The following is a 27,949-nucleotide window of genomic DNA, read 5'->3' on the forward strand; positions in this document are numbered from 1 at the left end:
AGACAGTGCCATTTGTTGTTGACCTTCACAGAAGCTTAATTAACCCTGCAGAAATATGGTTCCAGTAGACTGGTATAGTACTGATTCATTAATGAATTTTTTTATATTGCTCAATGAAGTTACAAAGTGTCATGCATGACAGATCCATTCCTCATTAAAACTGTCTCTACTGTATATTTTATTGATTTCTTGGATTTTTCAGCTGTGTAGGTCAGAATAGCTGTGGGTTGGCCATATGTCATAAAACCAGTTAGGTTGCTGCATTACAAATCATATTTGATGGAGCAGAACATCAGTGCTTTTCTGTCTAGTAGTTTTCTGATTTGTACTTTGCAATCTTTGCCTGCCAGAGTTTGTTGAGTGTTCTGAAACCCTGCAGACAATTGGTCAGGAGCTTTTACACTGAATGCATTTGTATTGGAAAATGCCAGTTGGAGCCTGGAAGTTTGTGGGAAATGTTAATATCGGTGAATTTTTCAAATTAGATTGGGTTTTTTTGGAATTTTTAGAATGTTTCCACAAAATGGCTTAGTTGATGAGCTAAAGCTAATTATAACTTTTTTTTAATTAGTAGAAATTAGACTGCCAGATTGACAGAGTTCCAACAGATTTTGTGACTTCAACTTTTCGACAATAAAAAAGCTGAGAAGAGAAAATTTCAAAAGTTCAAAATTTGTGCAACAGGAAAGCCCTTCCCCTAGCTCTCATTGACATATGCCTTTTCTGTCCTCACTCTTTTGAGTTGTGGGAGAGTCAGCATCTCGTGGGATCTGTTTCTTAAGTAGAATAGTCACATAAAAACCTTAGGCCAGAATGATCTCTTATGTATCTCATCTATGCCTTAAGTGTCATAAAAAATAAACTGGCCACTTGTTTCACTAGAATACATCATGGTAGTTTGTGGTCATGTTTATCAAAGTCACAGTGAAGGAGGCTCCTGAGTAGTTCATATGAAGTCTTTATATATAGTGGTGGGAAATCTGACACAGAGCGTGACTGTTGCCACCCTTCTGATGTGGAAGGAGCCAGGCCAGACAGTTGTGGTAGTTCTTGGCTGAAAATGTAGGAATCGGATTTACCATCTTTGTTCCCTTTTTTATGAGCCTTTGGGAAGAACGTTTTCCAACATGGCTCTCAATGTTGTCATAATTTACAGCTTTGCATTAAGAGAAAGATTATAATTACATCTCGGGCTTCATCCAGGTCACGTTCTGAGGCCAAGAATAAGTTGCTGCTGTATGTGTTCTAGGAGTTCTGTTTTTATGTTTCTCTGAAGCATCAGATTTAGGAAAGAGGACACTGAGTAGAGCAGAACGGCACTCCAAGTAGTTCAGAGAATCCCTCTGCTGAGATGTCTGTCTGATATCTTTCTTACAAGTCATACTGATCATCAGCTTTGAGACTGGGAGAAAAATTTCCCTCAGTTCTGATTGATCTTCAGATATTTCCAGCGAGGTTTGTGTGATGAGGATAATCTGGGTATGCATTCTCCAGTCCTTGCTAATTCAGGGAACTCAAACACTGATATTTCATCAGTGTTTTTTGCCTTTCTGCCTTTGTCATACCAGTATGTCTTCTGAAACGCTTTGGTGGAGTATAGGGCAAAATGTAATGGCCTGTGATGCGTGAGAGGTCAAGCAGATGATCCTGTATTCCCTTCTGACCTGGAGTCCTAGGCAATTGGAAAATGATTGCTGAGTTCCTTGAGACTACAAACGCCATGGTTTCTCTTAGGGTTATGTTTATGGTGACTGAGTTTGTGAGAGGAAATTGTCCATTTCGAAGTACAAAGCAAATGAAAACTACTTTTTTAGATATAATCATTCTGGACTTACTTGTAAGTTCTTGATATGCTATTGACAAGAGAAGCAATACCTTCTAAAATAGTGTAATATTAGTTACCAAAACTCTCTCTAGCATTGTGGAGATTACCTTTTTGTTAGTCATTATGTAAGACACAATATACCCAGAAATAATATATTATGTATATGAAACTAACAGGGTTTTTTGAAAGCTTACAGAAATAGGGAGAGGAGGAAAAAAAAAAACCTTGAGTCAGATGAAAATTTAAGACTGTAATTTCCTAAGCCAACTTCTTTCTTTATAACTGGTAACGAAATGTCAGAAGATCAATGCATCATTTTTTACTGCGGCAAAAATTCCCATCTTTAATTATGTTCTGAGTCTAAGGTAGGAATGTTAATTTTTCTGTAGTCAGCAGCTGCAATAATATTTAATAACAATCCAGCTAACGGTAGCCATCTGCCCCCATTTGTGTTAAAAACCCCCCACCCCCCCACCCCCAAACCACTTTTACAACTGAATTTTTTTTGTGAGGAGTTCTGTACTCTAGTGCCAATTATTTAGACTGGAGTATTTTCTATAACATGGATCCTATTAAAAGATTCTTTTCCCTCAGTAAAACTCTAAAATACCACTTTGAAATTTATCCTTATTTATTTATTTTGGCTCATATATTAATCTGAAATACGATCAGATGGTACATAAGAAGATGATCAGGATTCCTCAGTGCTATGCGTGTTACATTGTTAAATGTGGTATTAGGGAATTTTCAGAATGCAACTAACCAATTAAAGGTGATGTATTTACAACAGAGTTCGATTCCATGTGTTTTTAATCTGTATCAGTGTTTAGGGCCCTTTGTTCTGATTCTAAGGCAGATTTGCAAGCAGTTTATTTTAAAATGAGTGTTGCTCTCACTGATACTGGCAGAACTACTCGCAAGCTTTTCCAGCTGAAGAAGAAATTCTCAAGATTGAGCCATACTGCATCATTGTGTCTGTGCTGAAGGGAGAGTATTCCTTTATTCATTGTGGAATTAGAACAGCTTGAACCAAAAATTGTTCCAGTGCCTTGCTTTAGAATGGGACCCAAATTGAGCAAAAGACCTTTATAACTGTCTTTACAGATGCACAGATAAAAGTAGAGAATTGTATCTGTTAATGGTTGATGCAGACTACATCGCTCTAACATGGGGGATCTCCTGAAGTTCTTCCACTGTGCAAAAGCCGTCTGTTGACTTGACTGAGTTTCTTTCTGTTCAGGACGTTCAAACACTATCATAGTTAGACCAGTAGAGCATGTTTCTGAAAGCCCATAATTATATTTAAATCGTAGCCTGGAAGAGACTGCAGAGTAAACATGTTGTTATGCAATCAACCGCAAAGCATCCAAAAAAGCTATCATATGGTTTTAGACTGTAAGTTTGCATACTGTTTAGTTGGATTTAATTTTTTTCTTTCTCCTTTTTCTTTCTTTCTTCTACTGCTCTGCATAGATGCCTGGCCATCCCCCATCCCTTCCCTCTGTGGAAAATCCAGAAGCAACTAAAAGTTAAACATGACTGAACCACTTTGTTCCTAATGGATTGATATAAAAGCTGGAGGCTCACACTAATGGTCCTCCTTTGAACACGGAGAGCCAACTTGAACCCCTAGGACCATTTGCCCTTTAACACATTTTCCCTTAATGTAAAATTGGCTTGTGCGATGTAGATGGCCCTTTCTGATGATGCTATGGTTGAATTCCTTGGCCTTGTATAGTTGCCTTATATAAGACATTAGTGTGGATAAACCCTTGTGTGTTGATTTCAGACTCATCCCCAGAGAGCATGTTCAGAGGTTACTGCACTCCAAGAGTTAGCATTGTTAATAATAAGGCATTTTGCTTTATCGGTCCAGGAGGTGATTTGTTAATCAAAGCAAAGGAACCTAAGTGACCTTCCTGTATCTTTGCAGTTGTCAGTACTGTGAGGTCCAATGAAAATATTAATTTAAGATTGTTATTGTTGTTGTCAAGGTATGGACACTATGTAGAAGGGACAGGCTCAGTTCTGCAGACAGCAGTAGATGTACAGGTAAGAAAGCGTAGACTAACATACAAGAATGACTTGGTTTTTTGTCTTCTGCTTTTTTATTCTGAATATTATAACAAAAAAGCTTTTAAAACTACATTTTATGGCAACTGAGTTTCCAATTGATTTACTTTGCATTCCTAAACAACAGTTTATTTAAATCAAGATTACACGTGTGCCTCTCTCTGTGGAGAATGAGAGTTGCTATTATTTTATCATCTGTAGTGTCATGCAAGGGTATGTGAAAACATTAAAAATTCCATGGATAAACTACAGTACAGTGTCGTGAATCTGGGGCCATTTTTTGTATACAGATGATCCAGTAAATATTGTCAAATGTTTAGCATGTTTGAATTTCAAAAGTATTATTTATCTGGGAAGACATAGTATTTTGAAAAGTTCTACTGTTGATACTAAGTTCACCACAGAGTGGTGTTTTGGCATTGGGGAAGGTAAAAATAAATGTATCGGTGAATTGTCATTCAAAGATACTTTTCACAAAGCCTGTTTTGTACACAAGTACCACCTCCTGCACTTCTCTGCTGTTCACTATTATTGTACGTCATTTCTAAGCATAAGAAGAATGCAGCTTTGGAACTCAGGATGATCTCAAAGAGAATGTATTAAAACAGCTACATCCATACAGCTTAATTCGTGTGGATGGTCTGCTATTGAGTTATATTGTCACTATCCTGTCATTAACAAATGTTTATAGTCCTTTGATTGCCTCACTAATTATTGGTATAGCTTGTAACTGGAGGAAGAAATGATGATCGGAGCATATCTGTTATTTTGGATATTCTTCATAGCTTGAATCTGTGTTTAAACGCATTGAGGAGTTACCAGAAGAAGAGAAGCTTATGAAATTGTCAACACTAAAACTGAGGTACTTTACCCCAAGAGAAATAGCAAATCTTCATGGATTCCCTCTGGAGTTTGGTATGTGCTGCAACGGACCCATTTCTACATCATTCTTCAGAAATGCCAATGTAGTTTTTTTTACTGGGGACTAATCCATGCTTTTCATTTTGCCTTTTTTTTCTTTTGACCGCTCAATTCTTATGATTGATTCTTGTTACTTGGCTAACTCTGAATTTCTCTGAATTTCCACTATTTTTTTATATAAGAGCCAGCTTCTGTGTTTCGGTTTATCTTCATAAACTTAAAAAAAGTTTTGGCATGAGAAATGCTCTATTACGGAATGGCAATGAAGGAATACCTTTGTTTAAAGTTGAAACTATTTACTCAGCAGCTAACATTACTCAAAACTGTGGTAAGTCAACATATCCTGCCAGTTTAGGAGGTCTGTTAGTGGTTCTCAGTATTTGAGCTGCTTGCTTTCTCTCTTCCACACATTTGCTGCTGCTGACAGAAAGGGAATTCAGAAGATACAGATACTTCTTTGTTCAGGAGTAACCAAACTCTTCAGTTAATGATCTTTTAAGTCATCTCTATTTTCTAGAAAAGACAGTCCTAGCCCTTGGTCCATTACTTCATTTTCTAACTGTTTTTGTGGAGAAGAGGGAGTCAAGGAACAAGACTCAGCAATACCAGTACATTTGACGCAGGTCAACCAGAATTAAGCCTGAAAGCAATTAACCAGAATTCCCCTTGTAAAGAAAGGCAGGCAAGAAAGTGTAGCTGTTACTACCTGCTAAGGAACTTGGCCTGCAGCTGTCACATCAGATCAGTTTACTGTCTCTCAGCAACACAAGCATCCATAAAATAAGACACCACTGACCTTGAGTATTTGTTATATTTTTCTTCGACTTCCTTAGTGACTTAGAGTTCTGAGGAGTGCTAATAGTTTTTAAACTAAAACTGCAGAAGAAAGAAATGTATATCTCATTTATTACTTACTGTTATATTCAAAATTACTACATTTGAAGAACACTATCAAGGTTGCAAAGTCAAATGTTAAGAGTCGCCAGCACTAAGCTTATTTGTTTAAGAGTATTTGCAGGAGTGTGCTTTGTTGAGTTACATGTCAACATGCAGGATTTTTTCATAACCTCTCTTCTTTAATAAATTGGTTCTTTTTGCAAACAGCCTTTTTCTTAGCACAACTCTGTTCCATATTGCTGTAGGCTGATGTAAAGAAAATTGAGCTAAACAGGGTTGGATTGGGCTTGTATAGGTTTATCATGGTGTTCAAGATCTTTTGAGCACAGAATTTCTTTTTCTTTTTTTTTCTTTTTTTAAAATACAGCTTGTGTCTTCCAAATGTTGAATCGGTCTTTGCAACATCACCGAGAGGTGTAGTAGGGTTAATATTGCTTGTATTTTACAGAGGGAGAATCGAGACAATGGAGAAATTTATGTTTGGAAGACTCCATTAATTTAGGGTGATCGGTTTGCGAAACCTGACCTTTAATATTTCAGCACGCTTGGAATGATACCATGCTGTCTGTGTTCAGAGCACATCTTCAGGGACAGCTGTGAGCTTCAATATTTTTGCAAACCAGAACTGAACTCTCAAGATAAGTCAGGCTTCTGAATTTGAGGAGCATCCAGATCATCACCATCTACAAAGTGCTCATTTAGCAAACCTGTCTTTTGTCACCTGGGAACTGCAGAGGGAGGGACAGGGACAGAGTCCACCTCTCAGAGGGCAGTACGCTTCTGCTGTAATCATGGGACCTTCTTTACAGTTCTTGCAGTTGCCTGCCTCACTATACTACTTTTCTAACTTCCACAACATGTAAAACAAGCCCCTCTCATCCAGTGGCTTCCTCTCACATATACTCCTGATTCATAGGCAGGACAAGGTTTTCCCAGTGCACTGAGTCACAAGTCTGACATTTCTTTCCTTTGTGTTTAATCTAAGAGATTTCCCACTTAAAAAGAAGTGTTACTCAGCTCTAGGCTGATTGAAATATTTGGTGAATTTAGGTACTGTAATCTAAGTTTCTTTTGAGAATTTGCAAGCTATGGGTTTTTTTGAAAGTTGCTATATTTATGGCTACAGCAAAGGGTGTTTCCCTGACAGCATTTCTCCCATGTTAAATTTCCAGTCACTATTGTCAAGTGTGGTATTTTCAGAGAGAAATGTGCTATAATTTCTCTGCTCCTGTGTTCTGTAGTGACAGCAACATTTGGGCTGAAATTTTCAACAACAGAAAGCTTGGAGATGTACCCACTGCAAATATGTTGTTGGTCCAAGAAGCTAAAGAATGAGAAAACTATAAGCTGAAAATGAAGTGAAGAGAATGTTGTGAAGCTTTGTAACGGATGCTGTTACTAGCTGCAGCTACAGTATTATCAGAAGAAACATGACTGTCTAAATGGTTCTGTATTTTAACAAATTGATGGGCTTTTCCAATACGTGAGGTCCAGAGTTAAAATCATTGTTCATCCTTAACATTAACAGATTTATTTGTGCTTTTAACATCTAAATGTATAAATAGTAATTGCACTGTAGATCAATGAGATACTGCAGTCGTTTGTCTTAGTCACTACTGTGGGTCCCACAGGAATATCATTAAAAGTGATCAGAGCGTTCTTGCACCTGCGACCTGCTTTCATGAGGGTGATGTCAGGATGCCTTTTCCATTTTTCCTGTTAGTGATGTATGTAAGTTATTAGGAAACAAATGGCAGCCTAGTGGAAAGCCAGCACAATGAGTTAGTGTGCGTTGCCAAGACTGCAACATCATCAAGTAGCATGCATGACCTAAGTGATACAGTGAGAGCCATGCAGCAAGTGCCAGCATACTATGAGTTGTTAAATCTGTCCTTCTGATGTAGGCTACTCTTGAGCCAAGAAGATAGAAGGTGCAAGATAATGTTGACAGACAGATGGAGGAGGCTTGGGATAAAAGAAACAGTGAGCCCTGAAAATTAATTCGGGCTTTCAGTTGCCAAGAGGCAGAAGGAGAAACTCTGAAATTTTCAGGGTTCAGATAAGCTTCTTGGGCTATAAGTGCATGTGCGTGTGTGTGTGTGTGCATAAATACATACTTACATACTCTTAAAATGTGTAGATTCTGTACCTTGTTCAGTGATTTAATGTGAAAACTCCCATCTAAGGAAGTGTGTGTGGGAGTGCAAGTGATTGTTCCAAAGGGAGAAGAATGGTTGCCCAAATGTGAGTGCCAGGAAGCTGGGCAGAGTGGATGGAGCTGGCAGAAGATGTGTTTACCAAAGCAGTCCACATTTGAGGTATTAATAACTGGCAGAGAAGGATGGAACAACTCCTCCCAGACACCACCTCCTCAGCTTTCCACCCTTGGCTCAGCAACTGTCCAACCATGTTTTCTCCTGAGCAATCCCTGGAAGGGGATTTTTCTGAAGTGCTATGAAAACTTCAGAATGTATATATCACTACTTGCACACATAATGTGTTTATGCATCAAAGCTAATCTGGCTGGTGATGACCTTAGGCTCAAAGCTGGGTTTTCTTCTTAGGGAATGATCAAATAATTGAATGTGATCAAGTTTCAGCAGCTTAGCAAATGACCCTAACAGTTGAATCACCACTGCTGTTCATCCTTCACTCAAGTTGAAGCAAATGCACTTTAGCTTACAGCTGGAGTAAGCTAAGAGTGCAAGCAAGGACAGTTAAAGCAGACCAGCTGGCTGTTGGCAACTTCTTCATTCTCAGAAGCTTGGTCACCTTTGTACGCTCAATACACAACACAGCCCTTTCACAGTACCTGGACCAGTTTAATTTTTTCTGCACCTCCCTTCTTTCTGCCAGTCCATGCACTTACCATGTGAAGGACATTTCAGATGCTGTTTGTATTTCTGAGTGCATTTGACAGGGTCAGCATTGAATTACATGGGAAATTGTTCAGCTGCTTGATCATTCACTGAATAAGCTCTGCTCATAGCTTTGTCTGTACTGGCCGTATATTGCACTGTGAGACTCGTTTGATTTGCCTCAGCTGGTTAGAGGGGTTCAGATTGGAAGTACAATATAAAGCTTATTGAGAAATGCAGTTTAGTCCATCTGCAGGATCATCACATTTTCTTTCTGCCGTGGCCGTGTTCCTCTCTCTGGATGTTCTCTAGAGTAGCAGTTGTGCAGTGTTTTAGGTGCTGCTGCCCCTCCCTGAGACTGCTGGGTGCTATATGAAGATAAGGTAGATCGGCAGATCGGCATTAGTTACACAATACAGCATTGTTTTGAGGCTTCTTGTTAAACCTTAGGGATGGCAGTACTGCTGATGGAAGAACTGATCCAAATCCAATGAACTGGTTGGGAATTATTTTTGTAACTTTGTGAATTTTGGCGGGGGGTGGGAGGGTGAACCCTGATGCAATCTGTGATAACTGCATTAAGAACTGTTCACTGAAAAAAGTAGTAGACTAAATGCTAGGAACAAACCCAGACTAATGACACTGTACTATATGTTTTTGTTTTAGGCTTTCCTGACAAAGTAACAGTAAAGCAATGCTACCGTCTTCTAGGAAACAGCCTCAATGTCCATGTGGTAGCAAAATTGATCTCCATTCTACTTGGATAATTTAGAACCTGAATGATGAGTACGGACTGGTGACAGAAAATACTTCCATCTTTCAAGAGAAAGCTGATGGCAGCTGAACAAAAATCATAGCTTAACAAAATATCTGTCCGGACATTTTGCTGAACAGTTCTGATATATTTTTAGTATCTTGCTTTTATGGTGGATTTACACTGCAGAGGTGTTTTATTTAAATGGAAGTTTCCAGGACTTAATTGCTGTATTTAAATGTCCTTTTTAGTTTGCAAAATGAAAAAGAGCAGCATTTACATATACCTCAATGACAATGGATAACACTACTTTATTTTATCCTAAAACCGTCTTCTCAGTACAGTATAAAAAGGCTGTAACTGTCAAAGCTGTTTTAATTAAAAGTGTGGAGACCAAGTTCCACATGTAAAATGTATTCATCTGTAAATATCAGTGATCCATTCTTAAAGGATTTGTTGTATACATAATCTGAAATTTTGATGTGTTTTTTGTAGCTAATGAAACTATTAAATTCCATATTTTGTATACAGTTTTTAAGAAGACACAGTGTCATTTTTAGTTTACGATTGTCTCATCCTCTCTAAATACTTGTAGGTTTCTGGAACCCAACTGTATCTGTCTGGAATGATTTGTTTAGGTGCAGCTGAATAAAAATATTTCAAGATTATCACAACTCTGAGAATAACTTGCCTGTTTCTGTTTTGACATTATTCAGGATAAGATCATTGCTCCTTACCAAAGACCTACACATAAAAGACATTAAAAAATTTAAAAGCTCAATATCTAGGTTCCTGTGCCATAAGAAATGGAGAAAAACTATATGGGCTTCTTCTGAAGGTTTATTCACAAAACTTGATGGTAGTACTAGGGTTAGGAGTGTATGTTGGGGTGAAAGCACTGCATATGGCCATCCAGAGTGCCACAGTTGTACACAGTCTCAGAGCTGGACTGAACATTTTTTTTAATCAAGTCTTGTGAGTTTAATATCTCTGAAACAATAGAGAAAATTATGGGAAAACTGAAAGCCTTCTAAAGAAGCACGTTCCGGTTGTTATTTTTCCTTACAGGTAATATTACATTGGTATCTAGAGAAAAAACAGCTTAAGGGAGGAAAAGGCGAGATGATACTTCGTAAGCATCCATTAGGGAGCTGGTGTGTCACAAAACTGAAGGATTTCTTAAATTGATCATAGTTCCTGTGCACCAAAGCAGTAAGTTGTCAAAGCCACCAATCCTGAAAAAGACTGTTTTTTTTATTTTTTATTTTTTTTCTATGGGGTGACATAGGAACAGTCATGCTGTATTGCATCTAGGCTTGGTAATGCAGGAGAAATTAAAGACTCTGGAGAACAGAGCTGCTGCAGCTGTTCTCATCTGCCATACTCCTCCTGAAAAAGAAAATGAGCTTGGTATTGTTATTTTGTGCCATACTTTATCTTATGTTGACTCCTTGTGTATTTCTTCTTCAGTCTTGATTTGCATGCTGCTTCTGGACTGTGGAACCAGGAGAAGCTTGGGTTGACCTACTTCAGCCTGTCTTATTCCCTAAGAGCATTTGGACCGCTTGGGCTGTTGCAGCTATAAAAGAGAAATGGAAATGGCTTCTAAAAGAGCTCTGGACTAGGCTCTAGAGAAGGATGAGGTTGGCCTCTATCTTTGCCTGGTGTCTTGTAGTACTGAAATGGCAAAAAAGTACTAGACTAATGTTAGGCTGTGCCTACTACTAAACTGCAAAGAGCAAGTGTGGTTTTGACAGTGTTGTGAACCATAGTTATCTGTTTGCATGGTGGTTATTGTGTAGATTTATCAGCCAGATCAATAACTAGTAGCTATATGGTCTTGTTCTTGGGAGAAACGTGATAATAGGAAAATCTGTTGCTATCTAACGTGATCCAAACATTGAAATGAAAACAAAGGAGATCAATTTTATTGTATAAATAGGGATTTCTTTCTGCTAAACCATGTAAATAGTCTCTGTTCATTTTGCCTCACGATAATAATATTAGGCAAAATATTACTATTAACAATTAGTTTTCAATTCCTTAATCTGTAAAATGTGCTTTAATGATTTATATGCCACTCGTAAGCAAGCGGTATTAAAGTCTAAGTTGAAAGTTATCTAGCTGCATCTAAAACTGATATAGCCATACAGCCTGTTACATGTTGACAGTGAATTTTAATTCAATGTGATTGTGAAGACTGAAATCTGTTTGCTAATCAGAGCTGTTTCTGAAGGAGATACTTCGAAAGAACAGATTTCAAAGTTGTAAATATATAGTTGTGTATTTTACCCCTGCTAACCCTGTAATACCGGTGCAGCTAAACTGAATGACTGCTTCTTATCCCATCTGTTTGTCATTAATAGACTCATTTACTGAGCTCTGTTGGGTTGCACCTGCTTGACCTCACCTGATGATCACGTTGCTTCCTTTTCCGAGCAGTCTCCTAATCATAAGTGCTTTGCAGCCTACATCAGTGCTGCACTTTGCAACTTCAGCTTAAGCATTTTCACAGCAATGAAATGTGATTACAAAAGCAGCTGAAAGGTAAATGAGTGAAATCTGGAAGACAGCTCTGGAAATAGATGGAGATTTCCAGAATCTGATTTTTGGTTTTGTAACTCACTTATTCTGCACATCTGAAAGACATTTCATTATCTGAGTGAGATGATGTGGTTGCATTCCCTCAAACTCGAGAAGCTCCACTGAGGGAAAGAATGTAATATTTGGTGGTGTCGTATTTATGAAGCTTGCCAGTTGGCTTACAGAATGTCTTACCTACATAATGAGTTAATCTAGGGATTCCCTATACTCGTGAAGAAACCTGTGTGGCAGTGAAGTTACTAAAATACCATTTGTTTAACGCAGTGGGTTTTAATATTTTTTGACACATGAACTCGAAATTTTCCAGTGGAGGTGCATCCTTCCATGCAGTGAATGTAAGGCTCCTGCCCATAGGCTTTTTTATCTCACCTTTTGCTGACCCTCTTAGGAGGAGTGTAAGGATTATCAGGAATCTGTGTATTTACAGGCTGGAAAAACATTGATCTGTGATAACACTATCATATGTCTTAAACTTAGTCATGGGTAAGGCCATTTTGTTTTCTAAAGAGACATCTCGATAGAAATCTGAACAGGTCCAATGCTTCAATGACTGTACAATTCTGTTTTAGCAGTTGTCACGTTTCTAAAATAAACAGAAAACTTAGCAAATATTTGTTACACCGCAAGGATGAACTATTCATTCTCAGCTCACTCTTTGATTTCTCTGTACTATTTGCTTGCTATTCATACTGAAGTTTAACACTGGCTTATTGTATAAATACTGAATTATATTTCTTTTCCTTAGCACTTTAATGTATTTTGCCTCTTAAGATATTTGAAACCACATATGTGCTCCATGTATTTTTTTCTGCATGGTGTTTAAAGAATATGCCGTATTAGTAAGGATTTGGAGGAGACAAAGTAGTAATTGGTTAAGAACAGTAGGCATTTCTGGGCAGTCATATGAACAGTGTATAAAGTAGAAGTGGTCAAAGAAATATCCGAGGAAAAATAATGTGAAAGTATAAGAAACTAGGCATAGAGCCCAAAGTGAATTCCAGTAACCAGGTTCCTTTTGCCCGTGCAAACATGAGTATTCTAGTGTTGTAACCTCATTAGGGGAAGTTTATGCTTGTTTAGTAACAACTTGTTTGAATAGATAACTGATATCAAGGACACCAGAGAAAATGAAGTATTGAGTAGTGATAGTATGTCAATTTAAATGTTATTGTGAAGAACATGAAGAGATTTGTGTTATTTTTATCTTTATTTGATTACAAGGGTTGGGGAATTTATATAGCTGTTGAAGAAAAGAAATATGTGGCCTTAGATGACCAGGCAGCCATCAGTGAAGACAAGACAACTGAGTTGTTCTCTTTGACTTTCCTCCACCTGGTCCTTTTGACAGTGGGAGAAAGCACGGACAAGGGATCTTTTGGTAAGAGCTCTGATGGAGCAAGAAGCAGAGTTGGAGGGGCTAAAATTGTGTGGAATACACCACTTTTAGTGAGAGACGGTTGTTGGAGGGAATTTCAGATGGCCACTCTGGTTGGGTACCCTTCACTGGGATTCAGAAAACTGCAGCAAAGTCCTAAAATCTCCTCCATTGGGAAGCCTCTCTGATTTTAAACACAGGAATACATCCTGCAATCCCAGCTTCACTGAGAGCATGTTTGTCTTGTGCTTTTGTCCATGCACTGGGCTGTTGTAATTCAAACATTTTTAAATGACAACCTGGCATTTGGAAGCAAAGCACATTGATGGTGCTATATATTTTCTCATACCTAGACAGTAATAGTTTTGATTAGTTCAAATGTTTGACCTGTATGTATTTAAAAAAAGAAACTAATCCCATTCTGTTTATAAATATTACACTTAAAAATGGGATTCTACTCAGAATTAATAGTTCTGAGTGGCATTTTGACTGTATATTGATCTTACTTACCATGTGGCATTACTCATTCATTGTACATGTGTTGTAAGGTGAAGCATGGGGAAGAGTTCAGGAGAAGACTGGACAAGTTCATGGAAGAAAAATCCTTCGAGAGTACTGAGTAACTACTGAGACTTCTGGCTGAAGAAGTTCCTGAGCTGCAAATAAATGGAGGCCAGAGAGTACCTAGGAGAGGTACTGTATGTGCTTGCCCCTTCATGTAGCTTTCATTTCCTAACTGTCTGCTCTTGGCCACTGTTGGAGACAGGGTACTGACCTAGATGGATCTTCTTCTAACCCAGTATGACCACTCTTACCTCCTTATATTTGTGTGGTGACAGAATGCCAATATTTGTAATCACAGCATCAATACACAGCGAATGATTTATGGACTTACCTCAGATCTAAGCCTCTTGATAAAGCCAACAGTACAGAATAGAACGAATCTGAGGGAGGTTGTGCAGCCAGGTCCATTCATGGCTTTAGGGTTATTAGTGGAGAAGGGTGACTATGCAAATGGAAGTCCCTAAAAATAACTCCAGTGTACGTTAAAGCAATTGGAATGTGCTAAAAGGACTGGAATAATCAATAGAAAAGAACAAAGCCAATGTAACTGACTGGAAACTTTTCATGAACCTAATTTCAAAAAAGAATGAAATGGAAAATAGGAAGCATTAAAGTGGTTGGTGGTTTGTAGAAACAGCATATGTAGGAAGAAAAATCAGAAAGACAGAGGAATCAAAATATGAGTCTCATAATGAAACAAAAAACCATATATATCTGTTTTCATTGTGATAAAGGAACCCAGGGAGAATTGGGACAGTAGATCAATTCCAGCTGAAGTAGCTAACTAAATCAAAACTCATCTCTCTGTTATTTGCTATTAAAAACTGAAAACCTAGATTTCCTGGCCAGCTAGTTTAACTTCATCAGCAGGTAACTTATTAACTTCATCAACTCTGTTGAGGGAGCAAAATCTTAGGCAGGTGTCAGAGGGCAGTATGCTGAGAAGTAAAAGAAATCCATAAGGAGTGGCATGGGAAATGGAGCCTTGCAGCCCCTGGGGAAGGTGCTGTGGCCATAAAACTCTCCAGACACAAGTAAAGAGAAGGGAGGAAGCCATGATGGGTGGTTATAGGTAAGGGACAGAAAGGGGAACATTATTTTTCAGAATCACCCCTGTTTGATGTAAACCTTGTGGTTGTTGATCCTCCGTATAGGGCCTAATACCAGCTTAGTGCTTGGTTGTCTCGGAGCTATAGGGGCACACAGAAAGTGCTGAATTCGATACAGAGCATTGTTTACACCAGCAATTTGCACATTTGTACCATGGAGGTAACAGTGCTGCTTCGTATGTCGTGTGTCACTTTTGAACACTGGAGTATTATTAGAAAGAGGAAAGATGAAAGAGTATCCAGGGAAGTGAAGATGGGAGTACTGGGAGACATGACCTCAGCTGAGGGGAAACTCAGGTAAATGTGCACTGCTCGGGATTAAACCAGCAACAGGGCTGGATTTATAATTATTTGCAGATATTTGAGTCATAACGTTGACTAGCAGGGATGTCTTTTGCATCTATAGAACAAAATAAAGGCTTATTTGTTAGTCTTCCGTGAAAAAATTAGCCAGGTTGGGATTCACACCAATAGTTGCTCTTCCCCCATATAAAAAGGGAGCATTGTCACAGACTTGTGTCATGTCTCTGCATCGGAGTTGACTTCCTAGGTGCAATTAATGTGTATGGAATTTTTGGCCATAATCTGAGTCAACTCTTATCTTCTACAGCAGCGTCTTTGCACGGCCGGCACATACTGCTGGAGAAGGAAAGGGATACCACCATTTCATTTCACGTAGCTACACAAGATGGTGGTAAATTGTAGTCCCTGCTAGTACGGGATGAACTTCAACCAGAATTAGATAGAGACAAATGCTCCGTTATTTCCTGCCAAAACTGTGCACAACCTATACTCTTTAGAGGTGTTTCCTCAGCCGTAATGTCAGTGAGGTAATGAATGATCTGTCCCGGGAGGAGGGGTTTGTGCCAGCTCTCCCTGTTAGGAAGAACAGCCCCTATTCTTATGCCAGACGTTTGCAAGGTTTCCATTCTGTTCCTCCAAAAACGATGTCTCAATCCAATATATCTCAGTAAGAATAAAAGCTGTGAACCTATTTTTCTCCTTGACATGTTATATAGATTTCCCAACTTGGCCAGCCTAAGGTGCATTCACTAGGAATAGAGAATAAATTAACTAAAATCTGGAAGGTCTAATGAAATGGAAAATAGTGTGTCATGCAAGGGTTAGACAGATGTCCAGAGCTCTCTTTCCATCTTACAATTAGTGCATAGTCAAAGTCACCTGGTCTTCAGGTCAGCCATTTTCTAAGTTGTAAAGCCTGCATGGAGAGAAGGTGAAAAGACTTATTTCTTCTTCCTCCTTGCATTAGCAGCTTTCTCCCCATCCTCTATGGTTTATTGCTCATTGGTCATTTGGTATATTGGAGTTAATTAGTTGGAAAGGGAAGCTTGAATCAAAGATTGACAGGAAGCAGAGAGGGGCAATGCATGCTCAGCATGCCAAAGAAATGAATAGAGAACAGGAAGGATTTTGTGGGTCACAGCCGAAGTCCAGGCTGAAAACTGTCAGCATACAATGGACTATGTGCAAGAAAGTCCCTGAAGTATGCATACTTTCAACCAGCCTGCTAGGAAGTGCAGGTTTAGTTGGCCCATAGTTTCTTCAAGTTGACGCCCAACTGACAGTTGTAAAAACTCAGTACACTGTTTAAACAAAAAGAGCAAAAAACCCGAGGCAGACATCAGAACCGACATGAAGAATGTTAGTGAGCACTAGTTTAATGGACAGTACCAGGATACCCAGAGGCAGAAGGTGTCCTGTCAACTAGATAGAGACATCGATAATTTATCTATGCTCTCCTATTTGTGAACAGAGGTTTCAGAGCAAAGAGCAGAATAGGAAATAAAAAATGTGCAAGGACAGATCCTCAGTTGGTGTAAAATATCGTAACTCATTCGGATTGAATGGAGCAGTGATAGTTTTCAACAACTGAGGATACAATTCTGTATTTTCACGTAAACTTTATCCCCTATGATGGTAAAGGACAACACATGGGGCTTCCTCCTTATGTTCCTCTGTTCTGGCAGCAACAGCTGAAGGCTCGGTCTCCTGGAGGCCACAGGCTGCTGCAGAGCAGGCAAATATCCAGAGAGCTGAGCTGCTGCTACTGCACCGGTAGGCATACGGGATGGGCTGTCCCCCGTGGGTTCCGGAGGAGCTCCACCTCTGCCCTTCCAGACCTCTAGGCAGCAGCCCGAACTGTTGGGTTACCTGCATGAGCACAAGAAAGACGGTCAGCAGGCTCATGCTGTTCTGAATTGTGAGATAAGTTTTTAAAACCACAGGTAATAAAATGTAATAAAAATCTAGGGTTTATGCAAGCAACAGAAAAGAGTGGAGGTGGTGGGATGCAGCTATATATAATGCAGACATTATAGTTATTCATAGTAAGGATCAAGTTGTTATCTGTGGCAGCACCACAAACATTAGCTGTCCTGGCTTCACACTCATTTTCACAGTCCACCTCTGTCTCTTTTTGAGGTGACAATATTTTTTGTCGCCACATCCAATTTCTTCCCAGGGTGCTTTGACCTTGTAACATTTTTGTCTGTGAAAGCTGTAAAGTTCCTTCAATCCCCCAGCTCCAGGGCATGTCCCGCATATCTGTGGGACGTCTGCAGGTGACAAGTGAAACTGGAGCAGAAAGGAAGGCTGGGCAGGATTAGGAAGAGCAGGAGCTCCGTGGCCTCCAGGAAGGTCTGGGGCTTAAAGGGTCAGTGAATGGTGGCTACTGTTATCTTTGGGCAAGAGCAGTTACAACTGTGCTGCTCTTTTTTCCTCAGTAGAGTTTTGAAATGTGAGCAACCTGAATGAGTTGTCTACGAAAGAAAAAGGGAAATAAAAAGAATGGTGGTGGGCCTGGAGTTGCAGGCAGCTCCTAACATGAGGAAGGAAAAGATACACAAAACTCTCCTAAGCAGGGAGAGGAAAGCACAGCAAGGTCTTGTGCAAGGAGAACATGTAGACTCTGGCAAAAGCAAAAGGGAGGTGGGAGGGGAGGTGGGATGTGGACTCTGCCATGGCTTCCAGCAGCAGCAGCCTGGGCCTCAGAGACAAGTGCTGACAAGCATCTGGGTGGGACACTTCTTTTGAGAAGGCTGCGAGATACTGCTGAAGGGTAGAGGAAAATGGGGCCAAGATTCGAATTTTGGCTCTCAGAACATATTAATTTGCATTTTTTGATTGCTTTTGAGCCTCCTTTGAATTCTTCCTTGGTCTTCTGCATTGTCTATGGCTGGCCCTGAATTTGGGAGCCCTAGTGTGTGCAATGAAGACAGCCTACGCACGCCAAACAAAATGCAGTCCCCTTGGTGTGTGATCATCTCCTCAGCATCTGGGGACTGAGTCGTCCTTGAGTCAGAGCAACCATATTTGGTTAAAATTGTATTTTGCTGTTGTAAGCCATGGGATGCTGTTTGGTACTGCGAACTTGTTTGTGTCATCTGCCCAATAAATTACTGGCTGGAAGCTTCTCTTTCAATACAAATATTCCTTGCCAGCCACTGTGGGTTTTACATGTGGGGTTTGGGGTTTTTTTTGGTAACAATCTAGGTCCTTTAGTGCTGCCAAATAATCTTTCCTTCGCCTGTGTGGTGCAGCACGTGGGGAGAGCGAGCCGTTCCCGCAGTAGCCAGCTGCAGGTTACAAGGCGCTCTGAGACACAGGGGTGCTCAGCTGTACAAAGGTCGAAGACAAAATGATAAAATGCAGGCAGATTTCAATTAATGATCTTTCAAAGCTCCTGAAACCAAAAGACGAAAAGAGAAAAATGCATTTAATGTCTAGAAGATTCGCACGGTGTCAATCTTTAGTTAAGATACCTGAGATAAAGTTCACCCTTGCAAGACAAGACAGCAGAATGGGCACCTTGTGAATAAAGAGCTGTGTGAGAGCAAAGGGCACCTGGGCTCGTACCAGTACGATTCAGCACTGGAGGTTTCACTTCGAACGCAGGACAGCTGGAGGAGAGCAATGCTCTGGGCTGCTCCTGCTCCTGGGCTTTTAGTTGCATTATTATTACTTACTGGATTGAGCTGTGAATCAAACCACTATGAAAAAAAGAGGCAGAAAAGAACCATTTATGACGAGCAGTAAGTACCATTGCTTGCAAATGCATTTGTTCATATGGTGGCTTCTAAGTGCCAGTAATGGGAACAGAATGGCTTTACTGCAGCTTTTTTACATACTCTTTGGCAGATATGTGTAACTAAATGATCTCTTTGTTTTTTCCGTAATACAACAGGCCTCGTCTGTCCTCAGAGCAGGGTAATTTAGTGTTCCACGCTGGCTCCAGCAAAAATATTGAATTTAGAACTGGACCACTGGGGAAAATAAAAATTAATGAAGAAGACCTTGCAGAACTTTTTAGTCAGGTGATATAGTTACTTTTCCTTAATATGTTTTCATTTTCACTTTTGCACATTAATAGTTTAATTGTCTTCAGAATTTGTCTTAGCAAATGTTTGATGTGTTATGTATGATTGTTCTTTTATATTACCTGTGTCAGCACTCTCATATGAAAGTAAGCTATTGCAGACTTGTAAAGTAATCATGCCATTACAGAAAATAATTAAAAGATTAAATTGTGTATATAACAAAGCTCTCTGTATTTAAGTGGACTTTATAATAGTAAAGTTAAGCAAGAATGAAACTTTCCTAAGCTTTTGAAAAAGCAAAGCTTGTTTACATTTGTAAGCTTTTGAAAAAGCCAAGCTTGTTTCACATTATCTCTGTTGTTTAAATCTAGGTTAGAGAAAGTAACGCAGAGATTCAAGAACTTAAAAAAGCCAATGGTGCCTCTCAGAACATGTCCCAGCAGGTTGCTCTGCTGACCTCCAAGGTGAGCCATACTCTCATGTTATTCTCCTCCAGTGTTCCCAGTTTTCCATTCCTCAGATTAACATCATTACCTGATTCATTTTAGCATTTCTGGACTCCAGTTCAGGGAACTGGGGCAGAGTCCATATTTAACATCAGCTCAGAGTCTATGTTTAATGTTGAGATACTTACTCAATAACTCTGGAGACAATGGAAATATTTCTGTAAATCCCATAATTTCCAGTTACCAGGATTCTTCTTTTGTTCACTGTCAACATCTCTATGGACTATATCCTCTAATATTTATGGAAGTGAAATCCCACTAAATTTAGGAAATGGACCATGTATGTTCTTATAGTTGTTACACAGACGTTCCATTCCATAGGTGAAATGGGCTATAGGCATTTGCAGTGGAAAGAAAAGACCTATGCAGTAGTTTTGTCTCTTCCCTGCTACTAAAGATTTTTCTCTAGCAGACGATTTTGAAACCTTTGTCTGACTTGGTTTAAGTATCTTTTATTACAGTGTTGCCACAAGTTCCTTATAGGAAAATATTTTATAGCCTAAGAGACCTCCCTTTAGGGAAATTGTGCTAATACGTATCCATATATTCCCTGATTCAGTTTCAGCTTGCTGTTTGTGGTTATAACCCACTGAGATATGGGGAACCTTTTCTTGGCTTTCGGTGTGCTGTCTCAGACCTCCATCCCTCGCAGGCACGCGAGCACCCGAACAGTCCCATTGGAATATTCACATCTCAGTGTTGAGCACCTGAGTACATCTTCACAAGACTGAGTCTTGCTTTTTGGAGCCAAACTGGGACATACTTAAGCTGTCATTTTCTGAACAGCCTAAAACACCAAAATCCCAGTGAGTGGGGCCTGATTTGAACCTGATTGTCACCTGGTTTCACATACCAGCTATTCTCTTTTCTCAAAATAAAATATTTTGGTAGCCTACTGGCATCCAGCACGTACCTCTGTGGTCACTCTCATACCAAGCACAATGTAATTTGCATTTCTCTTCCAGATCACGAGTCTTGACAACAAGCTTCAAAGCTTAGAGCAGGTGAGTAAATGGGAAGCAAACTAGAGATCAAAAAGAAAAACCCAGCCCCAGGTAAATAAAGTGAGGTTACAATGATTAAATAGCTAAATGATTTATTTCCTCTCATGCATTACTCAGGAAAAGTTTTTTTGGTAACAGGAGGTAAAAAAAAGCTAAGATTTGTGGAGGAGGTGAAATGCCTTCTTACAAAATATAAACTGTGTAGGAGCCTGCATTCCTTAAAGGAAAAACAGTTGTAGACTCAAGAACAGCTACTAGATACCAAGGAGAAGTAAACTTCACTGATCTGTCAAGACGAAGACTGGAGAATTCAAACTGGATTTTGTATTGTACCGAAAATAGCTAATTTTCAACTGTCACCTGCTTCTCCACCGAGCTTGTGACAAGCCACAGCTACAGCTGCCAGTAAAAGCAGTTGTCAGATGAGTCACCCATGGAATCGAGAAGACAAGATAACCCTCCATCTAGACTCACAGTCTACTGCTGAAGAACAGTCTCTATTAATATTTACTTCTTACAGGACTTTTCTTATCCTAGTGCTTGCAGCCAGCCATCCTGTGTAAGGCCAACCATATTAGTCATTATTTTGTACAGGGATAAGTGAAACAGCTCAAAACCTTTACAAATCAACCTTGCTGAAAAAAAGGGGGGGGGGGACCCAAGAAAGAATAAAAAGAAAAAAAAGAAAAAAAAAAGGTTTGTCTGGAAAATAAATGCTAATGGAACACCACGTGAGCAAGAACCTCATCTTCTGCTCTTTTCCTGGGTTTCAGGCTATCCAGAGGAAAGCCTGCAGTAGTAACCCCTGTGAGAACTCGGGCACCTGTGTAAACTCACTGGATGGTTTCTTTTGCCTCTGTCCCACCAACTGGCAGGTGAGCCTAGCTTCCTTGAATACAGAGCATGTATTTTAGCGTGTAAGGATACACCTGGCTTAGTGTGATCGTGACGGACTGTGGCATTTTAAGGTTGCTCAGGGCAGAGTGAGATTTACTGACCAGCAAAGCAGCAGTATCACACTCATCGTTTGGTTGAAGGGCAACACATTTGCTTCTCAACAATATCAGTGTATACCAAAGAAACGAAGCCCAAACTGTTGGGCCAGACCCTGCGCTGTTATACGTGGGTGATGGCCCATGAAGTCAGTGATGCTGGGCAGTTCCCTCAGCAGAGAATTAGTCTTTGGATTTTGCTGAGCAGTGAACTGAACTGCACGCCTCGCTGTTGATCTTACCAAGGGTAGAGAGAGAGTGGGGGAAGGGACGGATATTTATTCAAGCTCAAACAAATAAGACAAATGGGGGTGTAAGTAATCCGTCCCATTCTGAGTTTTTTAAATCCAAAGACTTTACTGGCAAAGGCTTTAATGGTGCTGTTACATGTCCTAGAGATGGAAAAGTTATATCATCTCAAGGGCCCTCAACTTGAAAGTTGTCCCAGCAAGATTTAGGTCAAAATTGCTGTGCTTTCAGTCTTAATAAAACAGCATCTCCTGACAGAAACAGTTTGAAAGAAAGTTTTCTGAGCCTTTTGCTAGCAAGTTGGAAAGCAGGGGGGATGATAGTACTATGCTGTCCATATGCTTTCTACAACCATCTGAAATATTTTATCCCCCATCTGACTGATAACCAGGGCCACAGAAACACAGCTGAAAAATAGAGTTTTGTTATATAATGTTTCATAAGGGAGGCTGTGTTGATAGCGGCCTGTGGTTTGTATATTTTTGGAAACTATATTAAACATTGGCTCCATGGTTTGCTTCATTTCTCAGTTATTTGGAAAATAAACTGGTTTTCCATTTCATCTTAGGGCCTCCTGTGTTCAGTGGATGTTAATGAATGCCAGATTTATGCTGGAACAGCATTAGGCTGCCAGAATGGAGCCACTTGTGTGAACACACCAGGCAGCTACAGGTAACTTTTCAAAACTAGACACAAAAATCCCATGTAAAATACTGTGCTATTTTTGTACCCTGTATCGCACCTGAAACACAATTTCTAGGAATAAGTCTGTTTAGTGTCTATGCACTATAATCCCTTGCAGTCTGAGAGAATATAAAATACTTAATACACTGTACACCGAGCCCACCGCAGACACAGAAGGCCCTCCGAAGCCATTGCCTGCTTTGACACAAGAAGAGCAGCAAGAACCAGATTTATCACACAGCCATGCTGGAGAAGAAGGCTGCAAATTAGAGACTGGCTCCAGTGACCTGTCCCTCTGTTGTAGGTGCAGATGCTTTAATGGAGATTCACTGCACCATGCAGTAGCAGGGATGTAGATGGGGCGGTGAGATGCGGCATGCTGATCTGTAACCAGCGCTTGCCAACGTGCCCACCTAGCACAGCCACGTTATCATCCCTCCGTTATCACCTACCCCTTGAGACCAAAGGGAGTGAGGAGATGAAGGAGGTGAACAGCTTTGGCCCAGCAAAGGCTTTGAGTTGTTGGAAACCTCCTGAATATATGGGCACCCCCGATCACTGGCATTCCCAGCACACCGCATAACTCTGAGAAATGCCTTCACCCCCTCCAGAAATACAAGCACTGCTGAGACTGCAGCAGAGCAAGCAATGCACAGTGCTGCCAGACAGAAAGGGAGGAGAAATGCTGTCTGCAGCCGGCTGGCCAGGAGGGTGCCTGGGCTGCCGGTGTGCGGGGCCCCAGAGATGGCAGGTCCCTGGAGCGTACCCTTCCCTGGCTGTGCCCAGCTCCTTAGGAAACATGCTCTTGTTTACAGGGCAAGCCAGCCTGAACATTCTGTGTCTTATTTTCCAAAATGTCAAATAATCTGGTAAATAAATAACTTTCAGATGTAATACAAAGCTATCCCTGTGCAATGGGAACAAGCAGGCTGGAGAGCATGCCACAGCTTTCTGCAAAGCATTTTATCTCCTGCTTCAGCATGAAAATCTTAGCCCCCACAAATATTTGCTTGGCGTAACACTGGTTTATAGTGCTTTGTCAGTTCTTGGAAGAACCTCACACAAGGGATGTTCTCCTGCAGTGCTCCTCACACTTCAACATTACCACAGAGCCTGCTGAGGAGGTGTCACGGGTACGTGATGCTTCCTGTCAGCTTTCCTTTGATTTTAAAGGATGTTTCTAGCTTGCCTGCAGCTGTCCCCGACACAGACATTTGTCAAGGAAATGACACACAAAGCAGCCTGCCTTTATCTGTTGTTTCTTACTGTGCTCAGAGATGTGGTGTACAGGTGTGTGACTAAATTAAGGTTTGAAAGGACAAACCCTCTGCCTTTCTTGCAAGTGTTGTCATTGTATTAGTACAGTCATGATTCCTCTAAGTTTCTTCCCCAATGTAATTCTTGCCCTCCTTGGTACTTGCTGAATCAGTGCTTCCTACAATGAACTCAGACCTCTTCATAAGTCGTCCAAATCTTAATATTACTGCTTTTGCATTACGACCTCAGGATTATTGTTTAGTCCTTTCCTCAACCCCATTGTACTGTCTTCACAGTGTCCCTTCATGTACTGTCTTAGTTAGTTCTGAGTGCTGCCCAGATGCTAAATCCCTCCCCAGGCAGAGCGTGACACAGCTCTTTTAAACAACTGTAAGAACATTGCTGCTAAATTTTCTGCAACCCAGCAACCCAGGTCACTCCACTCCTGCTCTGGTGTAGTTATATACACCAGCGTGGACTGCGGGTAAAGAAAAAGGTGATATTTAACTTTCCATAACCCCCAGAGATAACACCAGGTGAAGGGCAGTACTAGATTAGGTACCATGAAATGGAGCATAATGCAGTCTTTGCTCCCTGTTCAGATTCTTTACCTACATGCTTCAAGCTGTAATTCAGGAAAGTACTGAAGTATGAGGAAAAAGAGCAGGTATCCAGGAAACCCCTTCCTGAATCAGGACCTTAATGAGACATTGCATCAGTTGGATGAAAGGCTGTGAGAGTCCCCAAGTCTATCAGACTTTTGTGTCAGAACCAAAGTAGCGGGGGCCTCATCATCACGTGCCGTCAGCGATGGGAGAGAACCAGGGCAGTGCCGAGCAGCAGTGCATTGCAATTTGGCTGAAGGTGCTTGCAGTGTGACCTACTTCTTGAAGCTGTTCTCTGAGCAACTTCAGATGGGTAGCAGATTAATCTTTGCCAGACTAGGCAGGAGACAGTGCCATTGTCCTCCTCCTTTGGAACCTGTCATACTGCCTTGCTGTGTCCTTTGGAGTTGAACGTGAAGCCCTGAATGTACTTTGAACATACAAAGGTGATCTGGTTCCCTGACCTGTTGCCTCTGTGCTTGCCCAGGTTGAGCTACTGCACTGGCGAGATGGTGTTGGTCTATCTGCCGTCTCTTATAATAATGAACATGCTGTCTTACAGTACTGCAGACTGCAGTTAAGCATTAAGCTATTGTGGGTTTTTAAGCCTAAATTCACGCGGGTTGCTTGTCCTGGGTGCAGCGTTTAGTTACCTGCAATTGGCTTATCAAACTGCTATTTCAACTGAGCATGTGACACCGTGACAGGGACAGTAGCAGCTTATTAATAAATTGCTCCAAGGTCCAGATCCAGCTGCACTGGAATACCCTGATTCAAATTCTGCAGATAAATGCTTTCACGGAGTATTTTTTGTTAGCCAGCTTAAAAGCAATCCAAGAAGGGTGTGTACCTGCCATATGTCTCTGTGAGGAGCAGACATTGGCAGACATCGCAGCATATAACTTGCATCCAAGTAAGTGTCTCACTGCCATGTTAATAAAAAGCTAGTGAACTGATAGGAGGCTTTCTGTAAGTTTAGGTCCCTTTCAGTTGTATTTCAGAGCCTCAGATTTGGTCTATGTGGAAATAAAGGGCCAGAGAAAAGGGAAACATTACCTGATGCCTTAGAAGTTCTCAACTTCAGTTCCACCATGTACGTACAGTGCTGTGACTAAGGCGTGTCCTATAAATAACAACGTGATGCCGCTGGCAGCCTACAAGCCAGATCCCCCCTGTAGAATGCCTCCCGTCAGCCCACTACTTTGTTCTTCCCACCCCATCAGCCCCAAATGCCTCCTCCTGCCCACCACACTTACTTGAAAGCTGGGCTGCTGCTGAGACAGCAGCTGCCACATGTTGAGGTGCGGGTGTGAAGGTACCCCGCTCTCCGGGACAGGCCAGACATGGCATTTCTGCATATTGCTAGGGGTAGGGTTTTAGGCACTTGGCATCAGATGAGCGTCATAAACTGAAACACAAAGTTTAGGTGCTCTTTGACTGAAGTGGGGATTTCCAGGCTCGTATGCTGTTTAAGTCTCACGTTAGACATTTCTTTTTTTCTGGATTTGCGCTTAGGAATGTAACAAAAGGCTGCGGATTCTCCCATAGGGTCAGACAGTCATGGATATGCACAAGTCCCATGTGATTCTTGAGTCTCTGCTGAACAGGAGCCTTGCCTCTCTGCGTGATTATTAATGGGATTGTCAGTATAGCTAAGTAGACAGATTTCATAAGGAACACCACATAAATAAAAGAGTGGGGAATGATCTCTTACTATGGCAATATGTGATCTTTAACAGCTATATAAAGACAACTTTTTGATTTTTCTGTCTGCTTTCACCATTAGCTGCTCCTGTACTCCAGAAACCTATGGGCCTCACTGTGCCTCGAAGTTTGATGACTGCCAGGGAGGATCTGAGATGCTCTGTGGGCATGGCATCTGCATAGATGCAGACAGGGATCAGCCCAACAAGGTAAGGAACAACATGTAAGTCTCATTATACAGCACAGCATGAATAAGCAACAAATAAGCTGGGCACCACAAAACTGTGTAGCACACGCTGCTGCTGAAAAACAGCAAGAAATGCCACTGTACAATGCAGCCTAACCTCTCCGTTGTCCCAAGGACAGCAGAAAGAACTGAAAATGCCTTGTGTCTTGTTAGAAGCACTTGTCACAGTATCAGATCTACTACTACATCCATAGGGAGCTTGGGAATATTCTCTGAATAATTCAAAGTCTTATTTGAAGCATAATATTCTTACTGTTCATTATTTGGGGAGTTCTAAGTTGCTAGAATATTTTATTACTTAAAAGATTAAGAAGGGCAAACATCATGAATCTTGTTTTTCCTGGGAAAAGGCATGCTTGTGGCACATTATTGTCAGTGGCCTGGGAACTGCCAGGGCTGCATAGCAGCTGGGTGGCTGCTGCTCATCTTTGGTGCTCCTCACTGTCAGTTGGACTTGGTCTCTGACTCCAGGCCCAAGCTCTCCAAGTGTCTGCACTGGCTGGATGCTAGCATACACTTGAATGGTCTTCTGGAGCAAGCCAGCTCATTCTTTTTGGGAGAGAATCTGGGTACAGAGTGTTCACTCCAAAGGGACGTGCCAGCTTTTACTCTTTCCGTGCAGAGCAGCCCTCCAAAACTACCCCACCAAGCCTGTGCTCCTTAACACTCCTATACACCCATGCACCATTCCAGACACACCACCTATTCTTTGTGCTATGCTATAAAATAATTTATTTGCTCAATTGGTAAAAGTTTTCACAACTCATCACTTACTTTCTGCCCATTTTTTGTGAAGAAAGCTTTTCAAAAGGGTTCAGTGTTGGCTTAACAGTGTCTGCTCCTGTGACAGTCACAATAAAGCTCCCATTAGCTTTAATTGGAGCAAAGCTAGATAAATGCTGAAATCTGGCCATTAGTAAAGTTTACTAGAGAGAAAACTGTTTTCCTCAAAGAAAATATATATTTGCAATATAATGTCAGCGCTGCACATTGCACAGATTACTGAACAGTTTGCTTAAAAGAAAACAGCCAAGCTGATTTCAAGTTGCTTACACTGATCTGTTTACCCTGGTTACAAAGCAAGTTGATGTCTTAATTATGTTTATGTACAGCTCATAATTGCTGATCATTTTCTCTGGGAGCTTTCGGGTAAATTACAGGTTTCTTTTATGAACATAATGAATGAGCCTGTTGTTGCTTCCATAATCTAAATAGGTAAATTCAGAGGAAGAAATAGACTGAGAAAACTACCGAAGCAACTTATAAAACAGAATGTGCAAACCATGTAACGCTCTGAAAGCTTTCTTGCTATAGTTTAAAAGACATTTTATAAAATGAACTCCTCCTGCCCTTTTCTTGACTGTTCTAACTGTCTTAAGTATGT

The 27,949-nt window shown here is 40.6% G+C and overlaps 2 protein-coding genes across 5 annotated transcripts in view; both read left to right on the forward strand.

Moving 5' to 3' along the window:
- TRDMT1 (tRNA aspartic acid methyltransferase 1) overlaps positions 1-10,025 on the forward strand; it is a 39,792-nt gene extending 29,767 nt beyond the window's left edge. For 2 of the 4 annotated variants that reach the window (XM_075492708.1, XM_075492707.1), the window contains 3 exons: positions 3,820-3,877; positions 4,684-4,813; positions 9,241-10,023. In XM_075492708.1, the coding sequence (XP_075348823.1) occupies positions 3,820-3,877; positions 4,684-4,813; positions 9,241-9,341 (289 nt within the window). In that variant the 3' untranslated portion in view covers positions 9,342-10,023. Of the gene's footprint in view, positions 1-3,819; positions 3,878-4,621; positions 4,814-9,240 lie in introns of all 4 variants that reach the window. The other 2 variants (XR_012774149.1, XM_075492709.1) reach the window with 2 other exon arrangements.
- Positions 10,026-18,913: 8,888 nt separating this feature from the next.
- CUBN (cubilin) overlaps positions 18,914-27,949 on the forward strand; it is a 149,848-nt gene continuing 140,812 nt past the window's right edge. Inside the window, exons 1-7 of the mRNA XM_075492710.1 lie at positions 18,914-19,032; positions 19,185-19,314; positions 19,689-19,781; positions 20,789-20,827; positions 21,601-21,702; positions 22,637-22,740; positions 26,401-26,527. Coding sequence (XP_075348825.1) covers positions 18,914-19,032; positions 19,185-19,314; positions 19,689-19,781; positions 20,789-20,827; positions 21,601-21,702; positions 22,637-22,740; positions 26,401-26,527 — 714 coding nt within the window. The remainder of the gene's footprint in view (positions 19,033-19,184; positions 19,315-19,688; positions 19,782-20,788; positions 20,828-21,600; positions 21,703-22,636; positions 22,741-26,400; positions 26,528-27,949) is intronic.

This window comes from Mycteria americana, chromosome 2 (genome assembly GCF_035582795.1).
Source record: "Mycteria americana isolate JAX WOST 10 ecotype Jacksonville Zoo and Gardens chromosome 2, USCA_MyAme_1.0, whole genome shotgun sequence".
Classification (NCBI taxonomy): domain Eukaryota; kingdom Metazoa; phylum Chordata; class Aves; order Ciconiiformes; family Ciconiidae; genus Mycteria; species Mycteria americana.